Here is a 21,385-nt window from a genome sequence, read left to right as displayed (position 1 = left end):
TTCCGAACATATCCACTTGTCGATACAAATAAAGTCTCCGCACACAAAAGCCTGGCTCCCCTACTTCAATATATCAACATGATCCCAGGCACCCATGGACACTCAGTGGGGTTTGCCACATTTCTGTTGAGGGACCCCAAGCAGAAGTCTGCCAGTTCTCTAAGCTTAAGCCTTTGCTTTGACCTTTGCACCTTGAGCAAGACCTTACCCCGAAGCCTATTCCTAACCTGTGGAATCCACAGGAAGAATCCTTTTGTGTCCCCCTTTTGGGAAGCACAAAGTCCAGGCTGAGGGCAAGGAGGTTGCCCTAGAAAGCATGTTGTAAAGAATTAAGTTGGAGTCTCATTTCCACTTCTGACTAGCTGTATTATGTTTCTGAGCCCTGGTCTCCCACAAAATGAGGGTCATAGACTGTCTCCAAGGATGCTGCAGCTCTAGCATGCCAGGTTCCATCTCCGAACTGCCAGGGAAGTCTCTACTATCAAAGAAATATCAAAAAGAAACTTAATTTCTTTTTCTGGTGTTTGTTGCGTGAAAGCAAGGAAAAGAAATACAGAAATAAACTGATATGTATTGAGTGTTCACCATGAGCCAGCATGCTTTCATTTCACATCTCATTTAGTTTGTATAATACTGACATGAGTATAAGGATTATTCCCATTTTGTAGATGGGAAAACAAAGCTCAGAGAGATCAAATGGAGCAAGCATCCAAACCAAGATTAGAAAGCAGACTGGCCTGGCCATCAAAGCTTATTCTCTTCCTTCACTGTTGTTTTGCCACAACAAAGCCTTTAGATCTTACAGAAGGGACCCACTCAGTGGCTGCTTGTGCAACTGCCAACCCCAGCTTCCAAGTCATAGCTACTCACCATCATTCACCAGGAGATTATTCAACGTGTGGACAAGGGGGAAAGGGCCAGTGCCGCAGAAATAGCCCCTGAAGTCATCCAGGTCCAATGTCCACACCATGGCCCCCCCAAAATGCTCTCTCTTTATGAAAAATGCCTGAAAAAAAGGAGTGGTCAGTCAACCTGCTGTTCTAACCATCCTCCAGACTGAGTACAATGGCAAAATCAGATGGACTCTCAGAAGGCAATATAGCAGGATGGTTAGCCACATAGCCTGTCTTTGAATCTAGCCTCTATTGCTTATTAGCTATGGCATCTTGAAAAAAAGTTACATAAACTCTATGTGTCTTAGTTGCCTTCTGTGTAAAAAAAAAATGTATAATAATACTTCCAACATTTTTAGGATCCAAAGAATTCCTACATGCACATGTTACAACATGGATGGAAGTGGAAGACATCATGCTAAGTGAAATAAGCCAGTTACAAAAGAACAAATACTAAGATTCCACTCATAGAGGCTCTTAGAGTAGTCAGATTCATACAGATGGAAGGTAGAGTGGAGATTAAGAGGAGGTGTGTGAGGGAAGAGTGAGGAGCTATTTAATGTGTATGGAGTTTCCGTTTGGGAAGACAAGAAAGTTCTGGAGAGGGATAAGTGTGATAGTTACACAACAGCGTCAATGTACTTAATCGTATTGAACTGTAACAAAAAGTAAGTAAAATGGTGAATTTTATGTTGTGTATATTTTGCCACAACTTGAAAAAAAATTTTTTTAATTCTCACATGTAAAATATTTGGAGCAATACTTTGCACATAGTAAATGTTCATAAATGTTAAGTACTGTCTGACTTCCCAAACTGCTAATTACCATTATCATCATACTAAACAGTAGATATTGCTTTATATTTTTAAAAAATCACCTCAACATACCTCATGCCAAAATGATGTTATAAAAGAGGATTAGAACAGATAATATCATATCCTTTTCACAGATAAGTAACATAGTCTTTTGTCCATGATTTTTTAAATCACAGATATAACTAAAAGGCAGAGTTTAGACCCCAAACCAGGTTTTATTATTACTTTGCCAGCACTCTCTGTGCTGGCGGAAAAGGCAGACTCATATGCAAACATCTGCATGACTTGGTAACGACTTGGTCAAATCGGTTGGCTCCTTTCTGAGGTTTAATTTCCCCAAATGTAAAATAAGTCAGCAAAGCCTAATTATTAGGTTTGAAACTGTGACGATTCTGAGATTTTATCCTACTTCTAAGCTAAACTGGGCTTCCAAAGTGGCACTAGTGGTAAAGAACCTGCCTGCCGATGCGGGACACGTAAGAGACTTGGGTTTGATCCCTGGGTTGGGAAGATCCCCTGGAGGAGGAAATGGCAACCCACTCCAGTATTCTCGCCTGGAGAATCCCATGGATAGAGGAGCCTGGCAGGCTACAGTTCATAGGGTCACAAAGAATCAGACATGATTGAAGCAACTTACAATGCACGCATAGGCTAAATAAACCTTTTTATATGTACATACACACACACACACACCAGATCTCCAGATCAAAAAAGTGACCATTTCTACTCACAGTAAAAAGTCAGATTAGCACCTGGAGTTTGCTCTCCATTCCCCAATTATCCAAAAAGTGATGTGAAGGCAACCAGATATTCACCTGCATGTGCAGCAGAGTCTGCACCACAGGAGAAGAATCCCACAGTTACAACTCTCAAGCTGACACAGGAAGCAGGCACATCTTGCCCTCCTCCCCTCTAGAGAGACCAAGAGCTTGGCTCTGGAAAATAAATAAGGCCTCTCCGGGAAGGAGATTTTACAATCCATGCAGGTAAGGCGATGACTCTTGGGGAGAGGGGAGGGGAAACTTTCTGTTTACTTACAGCTGGTCTGTTTGCTTTACTCAGAATGCCTGGACAGTGCTGGAACACTGAGAGATCCAGGGATTCCTGCCTCCCGGTGATTACCTGCAAGGTTTCTTTCAGCTGAGATTCTGTGATGAGAGCTCTTAATTATGCTCACACTGGGCTCATGTCCACCTCTAGCTTGGTAAGGCTCTGTAACTGCCCCTCAAAGCAAGGCCACCCTGTGCTGCTGGCTTCCGGCTTTCCCCAAGAATGGGGTCCAACCCCCTCTTCTGTGTCCTGTGGATCATATATTTAATTCCAGGGTCACTGGCCTTTTTTGTGTCTTCTGTTTCCAAACCACAGAGTAAGATCCTGGAAGCTGAAAGTCATGCTCTCTACCTCTCTCCCCACAGCGGGTCTCACCCAGGATTAGAGGAAGTCACAGTGACTCTTCATGATAACTGCCATATTATCTCTGCTTTCTACCGCAAATGTTCCCCAAAGAACACCACCAGTCACTTCCACATCACTTATGAGATAGAGGAGACACTGTGACATGCCTCTACTTATAAGCCTCGACATCCAGGCAGTGGCAGACTTCTGACAACTGCTCACTCATCAATGGCCTCTCCTCCCAAACTCCCTAGTCCAGACCCTTATCATCTCACACACGCACACCTGCAGTGCCACACAGATTACAGTAGGATCACAAGGGGATACACTGTAAACAGTTTCCAGATTCTTTCTAAGACCTAATGAATACTCAGGGTTGGAACTAAGAATTTCTACATCTATTAAATCTACATCTAATCTAGGTGATTCCAAGCAGAGGCAGGTTAGAAACACTGGAACATGTCTTTTCTGTTTTAATTCACCATTTTTAAAAAAAACTTGCCAAGTTCAACATCACAGACCACTGTTGATATGAGGTGCAGTGGTGGTCACAATTACTAAAGTCTAAAGATTTCAAACTCACAAATCATATACCTGGCTCAGAAACCTGATTTTGCCCAAAAATGCATACAGGATGAAGGCCAAACACCTTCATCAGCATTCAAGTGTCTCCATGAATCCTCCTTTTTAAAATAAGATGATTGGGGCAGGTTTGATTAGGAAGCTCCAGTCAGATCTGGTATGCCTAAAACTCATCTAATATAGTCATTCTCACCTTCATTCTCCATGCAGTACACACACACACCCACACCCACACACACACCCACACACACACACACACAGTACAGACAAGGGCCTCACGGAAGCCAGAGGAAAACTATGCTGGAGCAAGAAAGGACCAAGGTCTCACCTTGTAACCGAAGCTGATGGCATCATCATAGCCAACCCACTCCTTCCCCTTGAAGGCATATGGGACATACTGATCATTAATCCAGCGCTTCTTCGCTCTCCGGACAAAGGAGCAAATCTGCCAGGAAGATCACCAGGGTAGTTCTGTGAAGTGCCATGGAGGGAAGCAACAGCAAGGAAAAAGAAGCCAGGAATCCCTCACCAGGGGGTGACAGGAAGGCAGACCAAAGAGGGGGTGTGGAAGCCACTCACAAAGGACCTCCTGTCTACTCCAAAAAAGCCCTACTACTGCACATTCCTTCCATGATATCTGTGATGTCATACACAGAAAGAACACTAAGGAGGAGGGGATAGCCTTAAGAAAACAAACCAGGGTTTGGTAAAATCAATACCAAACTACTACAGGCACAAACCTGACCTTTGACCAAACCTGTTCCTTTCTCAAAGACTTTTTATGAATAAGTATCTCCTCTGTTCACTAAAACCAACATAAACTGCCCCATCTAGGCAGTTATCAAACTAACTTTAGAATCTATAATAACTGTAAAGGCCTAGAATGCAGGGAGAACTAGGTTATTATAATCAAGAAAGCACTGAGTGTGGATTGGGTACCCAGGCCTGAGCTGGAGACCATATGCTACAAAGCTGTAGACATGTTCAACTTGGGCTGTGGAAGTTAAGGTGTAAAAGTTTTTCCTTTGGGGGTGGGGGTGGTCATTAAAAGTTTATCAAAATCTCTTTCACATAATGTCCTTCAAGAACACTCCCTCATCACTCATAACTACGCTTCACTGGATTAGCAGGAAAACATCTTCAGTAGCCAGGACAGAGCAGAGATTGGAGAGACACCAGCACCTCCACTACCACCACAGGCAAAGATACAGCTCGCCCCCTGGCGTCTGCTGTCCTCTGCCTAGAAGGTCCTTCCCACCCATCAGGATTCTGATTGTCCATCGCAGCTCTGCACAGAATTCACCTAATCTAGATCCTACAGCCATGCAATCCATGCCTCGTACTATCTTCCCTTGTGTTTCACATTGCCCTGGGTCCATGGCTCTTTCCTCCACTAGAGCAAGCTTTGTTGAGATGGGGATTAGGGGGTGGAATTGAGGTAGAGGAGAAAGAATCTGTCATGGGGGATGTCTTTGAATCATTTCAGAATAATCTACTAGTGAGAAGGAAGGAATCAGGGAGAAGAAACAATATTGAGAAAAAACAAGACTGGCCAAGAGTGGTTAATGACTCAAGCTGGGTGAAGGGCATTTGGGAATCAGGGAATGAGAGGATGTTATACTATCCTTTTACTTTTGAAAATGTTTGAACTTTTGGGGGAAAAAAAAAAAAAAAAATATATATATATATATATATATATATCTCTTGCAAATATTAATTAGGTTTATTTAGGCCATAGAGTAATTCAGGATTGACTTAAATATTATTTAAGAATCTTCTAAGGAGTGAAATATCTGTTCCCCCTCCATTCAGACTTCACCCAGTCCCTCACCTCTTACAAAGGGCTCAAATAACTTTCTCAAAGGAAAAGAGAGCATCCCAGAGACTGGATGTCCCTTACCACAGCAAACCACCTCCTTGTCCTATGTCTAACCCTCAGTCTTGCCTTGGTCCCTTGTCCCTGATTTGGCCCTGGGCTCAGGTGGGGGAGCCCTAACTCACAGACAGAGGTTCCCATTTCCGTCACCTCATAATAAGCCAAGAAGCCAGCTTGCTTGGTGTACTTCCCTGGAGATGCTGGTCCCACAGCTTCTGCCCTCAGCTCATTCTGAGAAGCTTTGAGGAGGTGAAAAGTACGTCCATAGGTGGGGAGCCCCATGAGGAGCTTCTCAGGGGGGACCCCAAGCTGTCGCCAGTAATTCATGGCATATGCCTGCAGGGAGGAAGAACACAACCCCTCCTTGTTACCAAGAGCCACTGGCCTGGCTCAGGGGTGCAGGTCTGGGCTGCCTGACAGCTTTTCTTTTCTTACTGAAGATTTGGGGTCTCCAGGAAGAGAGAACAGAGGGCTATTGTGTCCTGTGACCTTTTCCCAGCTTCCATGTAAGTCGTAAGACAAGATGCTGATGAAATCCAGGAGTCTGTAAAGGGCAAGAAGAGGAGGTATGAAGATCATGCTAGCTAGACTTTCACAGCACCAACTAGCTAACTAGCTGAACGTCGGCCACCCAACACCACTGCCGTCTCTACCCACAGGGACTACCCAAGCTGTGCCCAGCATGTGAGAGGCTGCCCTAGAACACACAGCCAGTGAGGGACAGCAGTGTGTCAGGACCTATGCCCTCCGGACAGTATCCAAGGGGTCAGACCAGGAAACAAAGTGGATGGGATCAGACCAGGAAACAAAGGCGTTCTGGCTGATACAAGTGCAGCAGAAGTCTGTGTAAATAACACGTGTAATCAGACAGCATATAAATGCATCCATCTTTCTACCATTCCAGGAGCCACTGGAACCCACCTCTTCCAGAAAGCTTTCCAGATGGCAAAGTGCAGTTGAGCCTTATCAGGGCATGTGTGGAGGTTAGCATGGATCATCTAATTTAATTTTAATTTCACCAATGCCCTAAGTACCACAATTGTCTCTATTTTAAAATGAAGAAATTGAAGGACTTCCCTGGTGGTCAAGTGGTTAAGAATCTGCCTGCCAACGCAGGAGACATGGATTCAATCCCTGGTCTGGGAAGATTCCACGTGCCACAAGCCCATGCACCACAACTACTGAAGCCCAAGCACCTAGGCCCCGTGTTTTGCAACAAGAGACACCCACTACAATGAGAAGCCTGTGCGCTGAAATTAAGGTGTAGCCCCAATTGCCACAACTAGAGAAAAGCCTGCACAGCAACAAATACCCAGGGCAGCCACAAATAAACACATAAAATAAAGAAGTTAAAACTCAGACAGTTACCTAATTTGTCTAAGGTGACCCAGCTTGGTGAAGATGAACTCCCTTAATCCCGCATGGCTCTACGACCAACACTAGGCAATTCACTCCACTGGGGTCCACCTTTCCTGCCTAACCGCACTCCATTGAAACCACGCTCCCTAAATAAAATCACATTCAGAAACACCCCGCTTCACCTCTTGTGTTCTGCATCTAACTCAGATTTCTTATCTGTAAATAACCTGATTCTTGAGCTTTGAGAAAATTAGTATAGAACTGGCATTTCCAGAAAGTTATGTGCTTTCTTGGGGCTTTCCAGGTGGCGTCAGTGGTAAAGAAACTGCCTGCCAATGCAGGAGACATAAAAGACATGGGTTCGATCCCTGGGTCAGGAAGATCCCCTGGAGGAGAGTATGGCAACCCACTCCAGTATTATTGTCTGGAGAATCCTATGGACAGAGGAGCCTGGCAGGCTATATAGTCCATAGGGTTGCAAAGAGATGGACACGACTGAAGCGACTTAGCACGCATGAGCGTTCCTTGACTGATTTTGTGATTTTGGCATGAAGATCTCTGCTCTGAAAACAGGCCCTGACTTGGCATTCCTGTTTTTGTTTCAGAGGCAGTAGTTGGTAATTCACAAATGTCTCTGATGCCAGCCATCTGGCACTTGGTGTACATCCACAGGGGACTCCAGGAAAACAGAAGCCAGGCCCCTGGATTCACTCCTTGAGGCCCAGCTATGGGTAATGCAGATCTCTACCCAAGAGGATGCTGTGGTGTGGCCTGATGCTCCATCACTTCCCTCTGATCTCCCCAGGAAAGCCTGGGCTATAAGGAATAATCCTTGTCCCCACCTACCCTCCTGCTAGGCCCACCTCCCACAGGTGTTCTCACAGCAAGACAGGAAATCGAAGCTCCAGGACAGTGCTGGGCACCTCTGGGTTCTGAGCCTTCTTCCCTCCAATGCCCTCCCCTCAACAAAGGAGGACCCACTCACCTGCCCAGAAGGCGTGCTTCATACGCTTTCTGGATGACATGGGGGTCCCCAGAGACAGCAGCAGACAGCAGCAGCCTTGGACGCATGGTGAGCTGGGCCTCATTCTTGAAGGCCTGCAGGAGCTCCTGGGAAGAGAGAGGCAGATGAGAGAAACGGACAAAGCAGAGTCAAGCTGGGGAAAGCAGGAGTCATCCAGGAAACAGTCTTCTGCAATAACAGAGCCCCTGGAGCCAGGAGAGTCAGACACAGGCCCTGCCCACAGGTTCCCAAGAAAGGGGGACATGAGCCAGGGTGGTAAGTCGCTGAGCAGAGGGCTGGCTGCAGGCCCAGGAACAGAGTTCAGACAGCCTGCCTGAGGGAGTCCAGTAGATGCATGGAGAAAGTGTCACTCAGGCTGGAGGGCTGGGGCCAGGCCAGTGATGACAGAGGGAAAGGCCTCCACAGGGCCCCTGCTCAGCAGCCTCTGTCCACACCACTCTTCTGTCCACCCCTGGTCTTAGGCTCCTCCTGTGCCCGGGGCCCAGACATGGTCAAAATAGAATCACTTCTGGATTCAGGATCTGCCAAGCCAACCTTACTTCAAGTAAGAAGACAAAGGTCCAGCGGTCACGCGCAGGGCTGCCTCTGAGTCCAGGGTACAAGAAGAAGAGGTCCAGACCATCAAAGCCATGTGTCCTCAGGAGGGCAATCACTGAATTGACAAACCTTTCCCGGTTGGAAAATGTGGACAGCATCGTGGTGAACCTGCAGGGGGATCAGGGCCGAGGCTAGGAGTGCTTTCTGCACAACCATGCTCCCCGCAACCACTCCCCTGAAAGGCTCTTTGGTTCATATGTGACTGAGGAAAGGAAGGCAGAGCTTTGAAACTCTCAAACCCTCTTAAAGCTCTACCAAGTCCTGGACTTCAGGCTTCAGGGAGGATTTACAAACCACCCCTGCCCCTGCCAGATGGAAACAACACTCAGCCCGGGGTGGAGACAGTGGTTCAGAACAGCTCTGCCTTTGAAAACCTGGTTACTCCTGGCCAAGCACTGACCCTCTGCCTAAATAGATGAGGGGAGGGAAAATAAGCCAAAGGCAAGTATTTCCATAAAGATCTCTGAGCTAATGGGCCCATAAGGTGGCAGAGGGCCAGGCTCTGACCAGGGGTTCAAGAGTCTCTGCTCTTCTATTCACTTGCTGTTTGACTGATTTCTATTTTTTGTAGTATTTTCTCTTCCATAATGAAAACCCTATTGGAAAATCTTTAGTATAGTAAAACAGAACTTTAAGTAATTTGGAGCTAGTCCTACATGCAATGATTAACCAGATTCAGACTTAGGCATGCCTGGTTCCATTACCTGATCATCACCCCAGCTGGTCATCTCACAGGGACACCTGGGTGAAATATGGTAAGTTCCCTAAGCTCTCACTTGTAGTTTTTTTCCTACAAATTTGGAATGCAAACAGCCACTTTAATCCTTTCCCCTATCAATCATGAGATAATGAGTAAAGCTGGCCTGCTCCCCACCCCCATCACCATACCCCAACCCCAGAGAGAAGACCCAATAGCACAGACTCACCTCGAGGTGCCGAAGTTCCACCCTCCGATGGACAGCAGCGTTTTCAGCCCTCTGTTCCTGTGAGGGGGGACAGAGTCGGTGAGCTGGGTTCTCATCAGTCATTTGGGAAACAGTGGGAAGTAGTGGGGATGGGAGGAGGGGGAGAGAAAGGGGGCAGCAGGTGGAGTAACCTAAGGGAGAAAGGAGTGGAGCCCAAGATGGGGAAGAAGGATAAAAGAGACAGCAACCAGTCCACATATACATCATCACACCCAGGATCCCAGGCTGTCTAAGCCCCCCAAACTCCCCACTCCCATGACATTCCCAGAAAAAGGAAAAGAAAAAGCAGCCTAAATTTTCTCTTCACTCACTTTCTTGGTCAACAAACATTTATTGAACAATTAATATGGGCCTCTGACTGCTTTGGGCCTCTCTGGTAGCTCAAATGGTAAACAGTCTGCCCGCAGTGTGGGAGACCCAGGTTCGATTCCTGGGTCGGGAAGATCCCCTGATGAAGGAAATGGCAACCCATTCCAGTATTCTTGCTGGGAAAATCCCATGGACAGAGGAACCTGACAGGCCTCAGTCCATGGGGTCGCAAAGAGTCAGACACAACTGAGCGACTTCACTTTCACTTTCCGACTGCTTTAGGTGCTTGAAACACAGCAGTGAAGAGACGGACAAGCTCCCTGCTCTCCTCTCCAGAGGCTGTGCTCTAGTGACATGGATTTTCTCCGCCGTTCTACAACCAAGCACACAGAGACAGACTCCTGGGGAGAGAACACTGAGCACCAGCTCTCTGCTGGGCGCTGACCCAGCCACTGGTGTACAAAGACCATAGACACCAGCCCTTCCCTTGGGGTTCATTTGCAGGTGACAAATGATAATGAAACACTAGCACTTGTGAAGCTTTTGTGAGACGCAGCTCTCACCGAAGCATTTGAAAATAGAATCCTGAGCACTGGGCTTGAAGGGTGAGTTGGGGTGCAAGGCAGAGAAGAGAGAGGAGAATATCCTAGGCAGGGGCACAGCAGCCACAAGGGCAGGGAGGCAAGGACGAGCTCAAAGTGCTGATCAACGAGGAGCTCCCAGAGCAGGGACACTACAGAGAGCCCTTGACAGAAGGAGGGACCCAAGGATCAGAGGAAAGGTGATGACTAACAGAAGAAAAGACTTACTCCTCTTTACCTGTAAAATACAGCCCCACAGACACAGTGAACACACCTCTCCTTGAGCTTGTTGAACTCTGGGTAGAGGATTTTCTCATCCTGGGGATCCTTAGGAACAATCTGATTGTTGCTCATCGAGGCAAAGGCAAATACCAGGTGGGTGCAGAGAAACGGGTCCAGATCCCGAGGCAGGATCGAGGCAGGGCCGGGCCGACTGAATGCCCAGTTGGTGAAATAACACACCAGCTTGTGGGCAGCACCTGGCAGGGGACAGCAGGCATTATTGATAGAAACCAAGTGGGGATGGAGCTCAGCATCCACAGCGGCATGGACACTTCTCTAGAGGCCAGTCCACTGTAACCCCCACCAAACACATCCCCCCAAAGCTACACTGTGGGGAGCTCCATCCCCCACTGTTGGGGTCCCCTGGGGAAAGAACACCTCATGAAACCCTGGTCAGAATGGATCCAAGAGTCTGGATCCTGGCAGAGAAGACCCAACAGTGACTGAGAATTTGCTGCTGAGCTGCACTGGGTCAATGATCCCCAACGCAGAGCTAGGGTGGGCACAGAGGACACTGGACTTGGAGCAGTTCTCAGTGGACACTCTCCCCGGCTCTGGAGAGGACCAGTTTCCTCACCATCATGGTGTTTCAGCACAAGGAGCAGCCCTGCAGGAGACAAAGGAAGAAACACACGCAGATTCACGGGTACACCCAGAGTGACACACCCCAGCTCACCCTCCAGCTTCCACAAATGCAGATACACACACCCCTCCCTCCCTCTTCTCTACACTGAGTGGGTGAAGCCAGATCTATCTAAGTTCCTTTCCACTCCAATATACTCTACGTGTAGACACACAGGCTTTGCATAGGGACAACCATGACACTGAAAGTCCCAGCAAGGTTCAGACCTGTGGTTCTCAACCCTGAAAGTGTTAGTCACTCAGTCGTGTCCAAATCTTTGTGACCCCATGGACTGTAGCCCACCAGGTCCTCTGCCCATGGAATTCTTCAGGTAAGAATACTCGAGTGGGTAGCCATTCCCTTCTTCAGGGGATCTTTCTCATTCAGGGATTGACTTCAAGTCTCCTGCATTACAGTCAGATTTTTTACTGTCTGGGCCATCAGGGAAGTTCTCAACCCTGGATGCTAATTTAAAAGTAGTGATATCCTGGTTCCTCCCTCAGAGATTCTGATTAATTGGTCAAAGGTGAGAAAGGTTGAGACCCACTGCTCTGATCACTTCTCCTTTCACTGTGTCCTATCCACCTCTACCTAATCCAGGCCCCCAAGTCCCAGGGTGCTCCTTGGGTACCAGTGAGACAACAAGCTTATGAAGCCCGGCACCTCCTGATCTAAGAGACATTGAGGGGCTGGGACCCACCACACTCACCAACACACAGCAGCAGCTTCCCCATCTCTGTGGTCTGACAGCTGCAGGCCTAGGGCTGGAGCCCCTTTATATGAGATTCCCCAGGTACAACCGTGGGACAGCGCTGAGACAGCCCAGCCACACACACACAAAACCAGTGATTAATAGGCAGCTGCCCAGAGTCACAGTGACCCCAGCATCTCCTGTCGTCCTGCCCAGCAGAGCCATAGTTCTCAGATCCAACAAAGGGACAACTCCCTCTGACACTGGCATAGATGAGGTGTCCACCACCAGCCCTGGTGAGGGCAGGGCAGTGCTCAGCCCCTCTTCCTGGAACTCAGCCCCACATGGACTGAGTATGAGGAAGAAACACTGAAGGGCAGCAGGAATCCTACTGTTATGAGATTAGTGATTTGGAGGGTTGCATAGTGTAATGTTAAAAAGTCTCAGCTATGGACTCTCCCAGGCCAAAGTTTGAATCTCACTGTCAAAAAGCATAAGTTCTAGCATCTTGAGCAGTTAGTCAGCTCTTTGAGCTTTAGCTTCCACACTTGTATAATGGAGGTAACACCTGATCTCACCTCATAGGGTTTTATATGATTTAAAGAGATAAAAATTGTATGAAAAACTGTGAGTTCAGTGCTTTGCATATATGAGGACTCAGTGAATGGCAGAAGTTATTAGAGATGGCATAAGAGTCGCCCCCAGAGCAGGGTTCTCAAACTCAAATGCTGACAGGCAGGTAATGTAAATCAGTGAAGTGGACACAATAGTTCACTCTCCAGTGGATTTGAAGAAAAATAGTCCAAGTCTAGTAACACACTTCAGCTAACACGAAGCCTCTCTGTTAGGAGACATCAGAGATTAGCATGAACAGCCACTAACTTTTGCCTTGCAGTGAAACAGAACCAATTGGAGGATTCTTCAGTTTCTCGAGAGAAGACAAAAATCTGAATATTTGTATGAGTCAACAAAGTCTGAGCCAGTATATGAGCCGATGATGACACTGTCATGAGAGGGGTCATGAACCTAAGGAGTAAACTGAATGCAATTCTGGACACCTAAGAGCCAATCTTTTAAAAATATTAAGGATAAATAAAATAGGTATATAAATCAATGATTTCATTATCCACCAGTTTACTTTTCTGCTAAAAAGGTTCTAACCATGAGTAGGTCCCATATTTCAGTGTCTGAACTCAATCACAAGGACCAAAAATTGGATGTTCTCAGTGTATCCACTATGCTTATCTTCTCAGAGACTCAGACTACTGCTCACCTAATCCACATGCCACTGAGGGATTAACTAGATGTCAATAAATAAACGACACTGCAAAGTAACAATGGCTAGTGGTTGAATTCACTTCCTTTCCAGTATGAAGACCAGGAAAGTTTAATTTGTATCAGCAGGTTGCTTGGTTGCTGTTCAATTCCCCAGTCATGTCTGACTCTTTGCGATCCCATGGACTGCAGCATGCCAGTCCTCCCTATCCCTCACCATCTCCTGAAGTGGCCCGAGTTCATGTTCACGTCCTAGGAACTCTCAGGAGTCTTCTCCAGCACCACAGTGCAAAGGCCTCAATTTTTTGGTGCTCCAGCTCTTTATGGTCCAGCTCTCAAAACGGTACATGACCACTTGGAAGATCACTGCCTTGACTATATGGACCTTTGTTGGCAGAGTAATGCCTCTGCTTTTCAAAACACTGTCTAGGTTTGTCATAGCTTTCCTTTCCTGCCAAGAACCAAACGTCTTCTGATTTCATAGCTGCAGTCACCTTCTGCAGGGATTTTAGAGCCCAAGAAGAGGTTATCTGTCACTCAGGTCACTTTAATTGCTCAGTCATGTCCAACTCTTTTCGACTCCATGGACTGCAGAACACCAGGCTTCCCTGTCCTTCACTACCTCAGGGAGTGTGCACAAACTCATGTCCATCAAGTTGGTGATGCCATCCAACCATCTCAGCCTCTGTCATCCCCTTCTCCTGCCTTCAATATTTTCCAGCATCAGGGTCTTTTCTAATGAGTCAGTTCTTCTCATCAGGTGGCCAAAGTATTAAAGCTGAAGCTTCAGCATCAGTCCTTCCAATGAATATTCAGGACTGATTTCCTTTAGGATTGACTAGTTTGATCTGTCACTGCTTCCAGCTTTTCCCCCTCTATTTGCCATCAAGTAATGGGGCCAGAAATACATCTATTTCTGCTTTATTGACTATGGCAAAGCCTTTGACTATGTGGATCACAATAAACTGTGGAAAATTCTTCAAGAGATGGGAATACCAGATCACCTGACCTGCCTCTTCAGAAATCTGTATGCAGGTCAGGAAGCAACAGATAGATCTGGACATGGAACAACAGGCTAGTTCCAAACAGGAAAAGGAGTACATTAAGGCTGTATATTGTCACCCTGCTTATTTAACTTCTATGCAGAGTACATCATGAGAAACACTGGGCTGGAGGAAGCACAAGCTGGAATCAAGATTGCTGGGAGAAATATCAATAACCTCAGATATGCAGATGACACCACCCTTATGGCAGAAAGTGAAGAAGAGCTAAAGAGCCTCTTGATGAAAGTGAAACAGGAGAGTGAAAACGTTGGCTTAAAATTCAACATTCAGAAAACTAAGATCACAGCATCTGGTCCCATCACTTCATGGCAAATAGATGGGGAAACAGTGGAAACAGTGGCTGATTTTATTTTGGGGGGCTCAAAAATCACTGCAGATTGTGATTGCAGCCATGAAATTAAAAGATGATTACTTCTTGGAAGGAAAGTTATGACCAACCTAGATAGCATATTAAAAAGCAAAGACATTACTTTTCTAACAAAGGTCCATCTAGCCAATGCTATGGTTTTTCCAGGAGTCATGTATGGATGTGAGAGTTGGACTATAAAGAAAGCTGGGTGCTGAAGAATTGATGCTTTTGAACTGTGGTGTTGGAGAAGACTCTTGAGAGTCCCTTGGACTGCAAGGAGATCCAATCAGTCCATCCTAAAGGAGCTCAGTCCTGGGTGTTCATTGGAAGGACTGATATTGAAGCTGAAACTCCAATACTTTGGCCACCTCATGCGAAGAGCGAACTCATTTGAAAAGACCCTGCTGCTGGGAAAGATTGAATGCAGGAGGAGAAGGGGATGTCAGAGGATGAGATGGTTGGATGGCATCACCGACTCAATGGACATGAGTTTGGGTAAACTCTGGGAGTTGGTGATGGACAGGGAGGCCTGGCGTACTGTGGTCCACAGGTCACAAAGAGTCGGACACGACTGAGCGACTGAACTGAACTGAATGGGGCCAGATGTTATGATCTTAGTTTTTCTTAATATTTAGTTTTAAGCTGGCTCTTTCACTCTCCTCCTTTACCCTCATCAAGAGGCTCTTTAGTTCCTCTTTGCTTTCTGCCATTAGAGTGGCATTATCCACACATTTGAGGTTGTTGATGTTTGTCCCACCTATCTTGATTCCAGCTTGTAACTCATCCAGCCTGGCATTTCTCATGATGTGCTCAGTGTATAGATTAAACAAACACAGTGACAACAGACAGCTCTGTTGTGCTCCTTTCTCAATCTTGAACCAATCAGTTTTTCCATACAGGGTTCTGACTGTTGCTTCTTGACCTGCATACAGGTTTCTAAGGAGACAGGTAAGATGGTCTGGTATTCCCATGTCTTTAAGAGCTTTCCACAGTTTATTATGATCCACACAAAGACTTTGGCTTTGAAACAGAGATAGATGTTTTTCTGGAATTTCCTAGCTTTCTCTGTGATCCAACAGATGTTGGCAATTTGATCTCTGGTTCCTCTTTCCTTTTCTAAATCCAGTTTGGACATCTAGAAGTTCTTGGTTCGCATAAGGCTAAAGCCTAGCATGAAGGATTTTAATCATGACCTTACTAGCATGGCAGATGAGTGCAACTGTCTGATGGTTAGCACATTCTTTAGTATTACCTTTCCTGGGAACTGGGATGAGGCTTGACCTTTTTCAATCCTGTGGCCACAGCTAGGTCTTCCAGATTTGCTGACATATTGAATGCAACACCTTGATGGCATCATCCTTTAGGACTGTGAATAGTTCTAGTGGAATTCCATCACATCCACTAGCTTTATTAACAGCAGCGCTTCCTAAGGCCCACTTGACTTTGTTGTCTCAAATATTTGGCTCTGGGTGGCTGACCACACTATCGTAGCAATCCAGTTCATTTGGATCTTTTTAGTACAGTTCTTTTGTGTATTCGTCCCACCTCTTCTTGATCTCTTTAGCATCCTAGGTCTCTACCATTTATGTCCTTTATTGTACTCATCTTTGGACAAAATGTTCCCTTGATAGCTCCAATTCTCCTGAAGAGATCTCCAGTCTTTCCCCTTCTGTTGTTTTCTTCTAGTTTTATACACTGTTCATTGAAGAAGGCCTTCTTGTCTCTCTGTGCTGTTCTTTGGAAATCTGTGTTTAGCTGAATATACTTTTCCCTTTCTCCCTCACTTTTTGCTTCTCTTCTTTTTTAAGCTATTTGTAAGGCCTCCTGAGATAACCACTTTTCCTTCTTGCTTTTCTTTTTCTTTGTGACGGTTTTGTTTGCCACCTCCTTTGTATTACCACAATATTATGGACTTCCATCTATAGTTCAGTGACTCTGTCTACCAGATATAATCCATTGAATCTATTTATTATCTCCACTGCATACTAATAGGGGATTTGATTTAAGTTGTATCTGGCTGGCCTAGCAGTTTTCCCTGTTTTCTTTAGTTTAAGCCTGAATTTTGCTATGAGAAGCTGATGATCTGAGCTACAGTCAGCTCCAGGTCTTGTTTTTGCTGACTATATACAGCTTATCCACCTTTGGTTAAAAAAATATAATCAACTTGATTTCAATATTAATCATTTGGTGATGTCCATGTGTAAAGGTTGCTTGGTATCATGGAATAAAAACAGTAAGTGGTGTAGAATGTTTAGGGTAAGGATATTTCACTGAAATTTGGGAAAGCCTGAGGGAATACTCCACCCAACAGAAGCTGTGTCTCCATTTTTTCATCCCTCTTTGCCTGCCTTTATGTATTCAATCAATATTTGTTGAGAAGAGGCCAGGTCCTGATAGACACCCTAGGTACATGCTGATCAAGACAGTTTCTGATCAAGAAGCTTCCAGTCTAGTAACTACATGGATCACCTCTCCCAGAGCGTGTGTTTTCTCTCTTGTATCTCTTGGAAAAGTGCAACAGGAGACATACAAGTTTTGCTTCAAAACAACCTTGCGATCAGGTTCCTGCTCTGCAGTATTGTTAGGTCCCGCCTGCATGTTCAATGCTGAACTCCAAACCTCGGTCTCATATTAACCTGAATCAGGAGATAATTAAGCCTCCTGAATGCAATACTGGATCAGGTAGAGCAACAGCCTTCATGATTGGTTGGATTACCCCTGATGTAGTTCCTAACTCTAGTGACCAAGCTACTGTTTCCTAATTCCTAGCCCTCGTGCCCTAAATCTTATTTCTAGGTCTCCCCTTGGGTTTTTCTTCCTGGTTTATAAACTGCTGGCACCACAGTTGGTTTCTAGGGCCTGGATCCTGACTCACTCTTGCCAGGCTCCTGGGGCCTTAGTGCTGGCCTTTAAGACCTCCCTGATGTGAATGCTTGCCTCTTTCTGCTTCTGAGCCTCCTCTCAACCTACCTCCTGCCACCCAGATTCTACATCACTGAGATTTCCCATGAGGTTTGTGCTCTTCCACCCAGACTCCTGCCAGGGGGGCTGGCTGTTAATCCTGCCCACCATGGAGCCAAATCTGCCTGCCAGCTGAAGCTCCTTCATCTGTACCTGGGCCAATATTCTGGGAGCCTGTTCTGCTGCAGTGGGCAAGACTGGATCCCAGACCTGCCTGTCCCATATCCTCAAAAGTGACTGATGATGCTGAGAAGAATGGCAAGATATAACAATGGACATCCAGGAGTGACCCCTGCTTCATTCAGGGGTGACTGTGCCAAAGAGTGGGCAGCTAAAGCTCTGTGTGTAGCAGATGATGAACGGTGAAATGCTGGGCTATGTTGAAAACCAGTGTGCCATGTCGCTCCAGTCACTCCCGATCCTCCTCCTTGAGTTCTTGTCATCAAAATACAACCACTGCTTTGTATTTTTACACACCCACCCAGATACTTAGAAAACACTCCTTCCCAATGCTTAGCCTGTTCTCATGAAATGAGAAAAGACACATACAACTGTCTTTTAGTTGACCTGCTGAAGAAATTCCACAGTAAACAGCCCCTCCCGTGTTCTACAGCACTCCACTAGATGAAGGCAAGATCACAGATACGAAGGGCTTTGGGTTTAACAAAGCATTTGGCAACATTTTTCATGATTCTCATGTGGAAGAATTAAGAGAAATATGACTTAAACAAAAGCAACTGGTTGAATAATATAAGAACACAAAGAGTGTTGACTCCAGGTCAGTATAAACTTGAAAGAGCTTTACCACATCTCTAAAATGAAGGAGGTGAACTAAAGCATTGTTTCCCAATATTTAATATAAAAGATTTTTGGTTGTGCATTAGAATTTTTTAGTTTAATATTTATATATTTATTTTAATGTCTACTAGAAAATGTTTACTATCCCAAAGTCCCATGATTTCATAGATACTATTTAAGTGTAAAAATTGAAGCAATTCAAAAAGGAATATTTTAATAAAGTAGTAAAGGTAAAACCTATTCAATCTCCTTAGAAGTCATTTTGAGAACACCATAATTCAAAACACACCCTATAGCCTAGCAACTTCATTTCTAGAAATTTGCCATATACATATATCTGCCCCCAAGTAGACAAAGAAAGTATGTTCACTGCAGGTTTATTAATAACAACAAAGAAAAAAACAAAACAAAATGACTATTTAGAGCACATCCATGTTTCTACACATCCATGCAATAGCCTCTTTCTTTGCCTTTTAAGCCAGTGTTCTCAACTGGGCAATAATTTGGCCCCCATAGGACATATGGCAATGTCTGGAGACAATTTTTGGTTGTCACAGTGGAGGCAGGAGTGCTACCAGGACCAGGTGGGTAAAGCCAGGGATGCAGCTAGTCATCCTACAATGCACCCCCACAGCAAAGAATTATCTAATATTGATAATTAATAATCCCAAGGATGAAACATCCTGGTTAAAGTACAATTGCTTTCATTCTTGTTCCTGTTCTTATTCTTTTAATTCCATTACAAACCAGAGATTAGGTATCTACTAATCCCTTATTCGGAGAAGGCAATGGCACCCCACTCCAATACTCTTGCCTGGAAAATCCCATGGATGGAGAAGCCTGGTAGGCTGCAGTCCATGGGGTCGCAAAGCGTCAGACATGACTGAGAGACTTCACTTTCACTTTTCACTTTCATGCATTGGAGAAGGAAATGGCAACCCACTCCAGTGTTATTGCCTGAAGAATCCCAGGGACGGGGGAGCCTGGTGGGCTGCCGTCTATGGGGTCGCACAGAGTCAGACACGACTGAAGTGACTTAGCAGCAGCAGCATCCCTTATTACCTTATATTTAAACAACAGTTTCATCTGTTGCAAAGCGAGCTCGTTTAGTGAGGATACATGGTCAATTTAACTTTGTAGCCCCAGAACCAACAATGAAGCGGTCTTCTTTCAGAATGAATGAACTAAGAAAAGGCACAGCCAAGGAGCCAAGGAGCACACTCTGGCTTAGAAAGAGGCAACTGGCATTGTTACAGAAGCAGGGGTTGTAACAGGTATATTTTACATTACTTGTTTTTATCTCCCCATTTCCCTCTGGCTACTTTATCTGAGGACACTAATGACGGCTTTAGGTTTAAGGTGAAAGTATGGACAAATGAACACTGTCCCATGATGATAAATAGTTAAGGGAACTTCGGGCATCTCCTGTGTTGAGGACATGAAATTTTACCTGCATCTCAGACAAGAAAGGACACGAGGGGCAAACAGGGTGGAATATAAGATATTTCCCAATCATCCCTCTACCTCCCCATCCTTCTCCACCTTGCTCTCCGACCCTGGAAGTCAGTCCCTTTGGACTACATCCAATTAGCTCAGTAGGCTCTACTTGACTGGAGGGTAGAGTGAGAAGGAGAGTGAGGTCAGGGTGTTTACTCCCCTGATCTTTCCCTGTAAAGTCCCATCAAGGTGACTATATCCCTCCATCGAGGGTCACTGCTCCTCTCGAGGAAGACTGCTCTATCTGACTCTCTCTTCTTCCAGCGTCAGATAACCTCTTCCTGGAACAGCTCCCCTGTTCTAGCCCTGGCTTCCTACACTAGCTCTGTGGTTCCCCTATGTGTGTGCGTGCAAGTTCAGTCTTAGTCGTGACCGACTCTGCGACCCCATGGACTGTAGCCAGCCAGGCTCCTCTGTTCATGTAATTTCCCAGATAAGAATATTGGAGTGGGTTGCCACGCCCTGCTCCAGGGGATCTTTTCAACTCAGGAATCGAACCCATGTCTCCTGCGTCCTCTACATTGGCAGGCAGGTTCTTTACCACTGTGCCACTTGGGAAGCCTGTGGCTCCCCTACACCACTCCCAAAACTCTGTAATTAGTCTCTTTGTAAATAAACCCTCCTCAAATTACCTTAATTTGAATGTACATCTGTTTTCCTTAGGATACCACCTGATATACCATATAACTTCGATCATGTTGCTTATTATTTATGAGCCTGTTTTTTCTATAACATTAAAATAATAACTATCTTTCAGAGTATTGAGATTATTAAAATTCTTACTTTAAATAGAGTGTTTAAAGGACACATACACAAAAATATGGAGCTTCCCCAGAGCTCAGTAGTAAAGAATCTGTCTGAAATGCAAGAGACACAGGAGACACGGGTTTGATCCTTAGGTCAGGAAGATCCTCTCGAGAAGGAAATGGCAACCCACTCCAGTATTCTTGCCTGGAAAATCCCATAGACAGAGAGGCCTGGTGGGCTACAGTCCACAGGGTCGTAAAGAGTCAGACACAAGTGAAGTGACTACGCATGCACACACATACTCAAAAATATAATGCATCATTAACTATTTACATTTGTTAGGTGCAACAAAAACTTTACTAGATGCATTCAAACAAAATGAAAACTTATGAACTCACATTAACAGAAACCCAGAAGAGGTGGATTAATCAGCACTGCTTAATTCATTTGTTCAGCAGCATCATCCAAGACCCAAATTCTTCTCTAATGTGTTTCTTCTCTATAGGACAGGGCCACCTGTGTCTGGATAAGATCAAAGTTCTGTTAGTAAAAATGGAAGAAGGAGGGAAAATAGATGTTAGACAGCCAAATGCACCTGCTACACTATTAGTAAAGTCCATGGTAATAAGCAGCTACCCAACCTCTCTGCCAGCACACAAGAAAGGAAGGGGACCAGAACGACTCTTGGGGAAGAGGAAGTGGA

General features: G+C 45.4%; 1 protein-coding gene across 2 annotated transcripts in view; it reads right to left on the bottom strand.

Annotated features, from left to right (window-relative positions):
* LOC129654963 (oviduct-specific glycoprotein) overlaps positions 1-21,385 on the bottom strand; it is a 28,830-nt gene that overhangs the window by 963 nt on the left and 6,482 nt on the right. For both annotated transcript variants that reach the window (XM_055584757.1, XM_055584758.1), the window contains exons 2-10: positions 21,081-21,204; positions 10,671-11,285; positions 9,468-9,524; positions 8,484-8,649; positions 7,906-8,030; positions 5,997-6,105; positions 5,712-5,897; positions 4,014-4,130; positions 871-1,006 (exon numbers count right to left, since the gene is read on the bottom strand). In XM_055584757.1, the coding sequence (XP_055440732.1) occupies positions 871-1,006; positions 4,014-4,130; positions 5,712-5,897; positions 5,997-6,105; positions 7,906-8,030; positions 8,484-8,649; positions 9,468-9,524; positions 10,671-10,750 (976 nt within the window). In that variant the 5' untranslated portion in view covers positions 10,751-11,285; positions 21,081-21,204. The remainder of the gene's footprint in view (positions 1-870; positions 1,007-4,013; positions 4,131-5,711; positions 5,898-5,996; positions 6,106-7,905; positions 8,031-8,483; positions 8,650-9,467; positions 9,525-10,670; positions 11,286-21,080; positions 21,205-21,385) is intronic.

The sequence above is a fragment of the Bubalus kerabau genome, chromosome 6, assembly GCF_029407905.1.
Source record: "Bubalus kerabau isolate K-KA32 ecotype Philippines breed swamp buffalo chromosome 6, PCC_UOA_SB_1v2, whole genome shotgun sequence".
In the NCBI taxonomy this organism is placed as follows: domain Eukaryota; kingdom Metazoa; phylum Chordata; class Mammalia; order Artiodactyla; family Bovidae; genus Bubalus; species Bubalus kerabau.
Note: the sequence above shows the minus strand (reverse complement) of the source record. Positions and strands in the feature narration are given on the sequence as shown.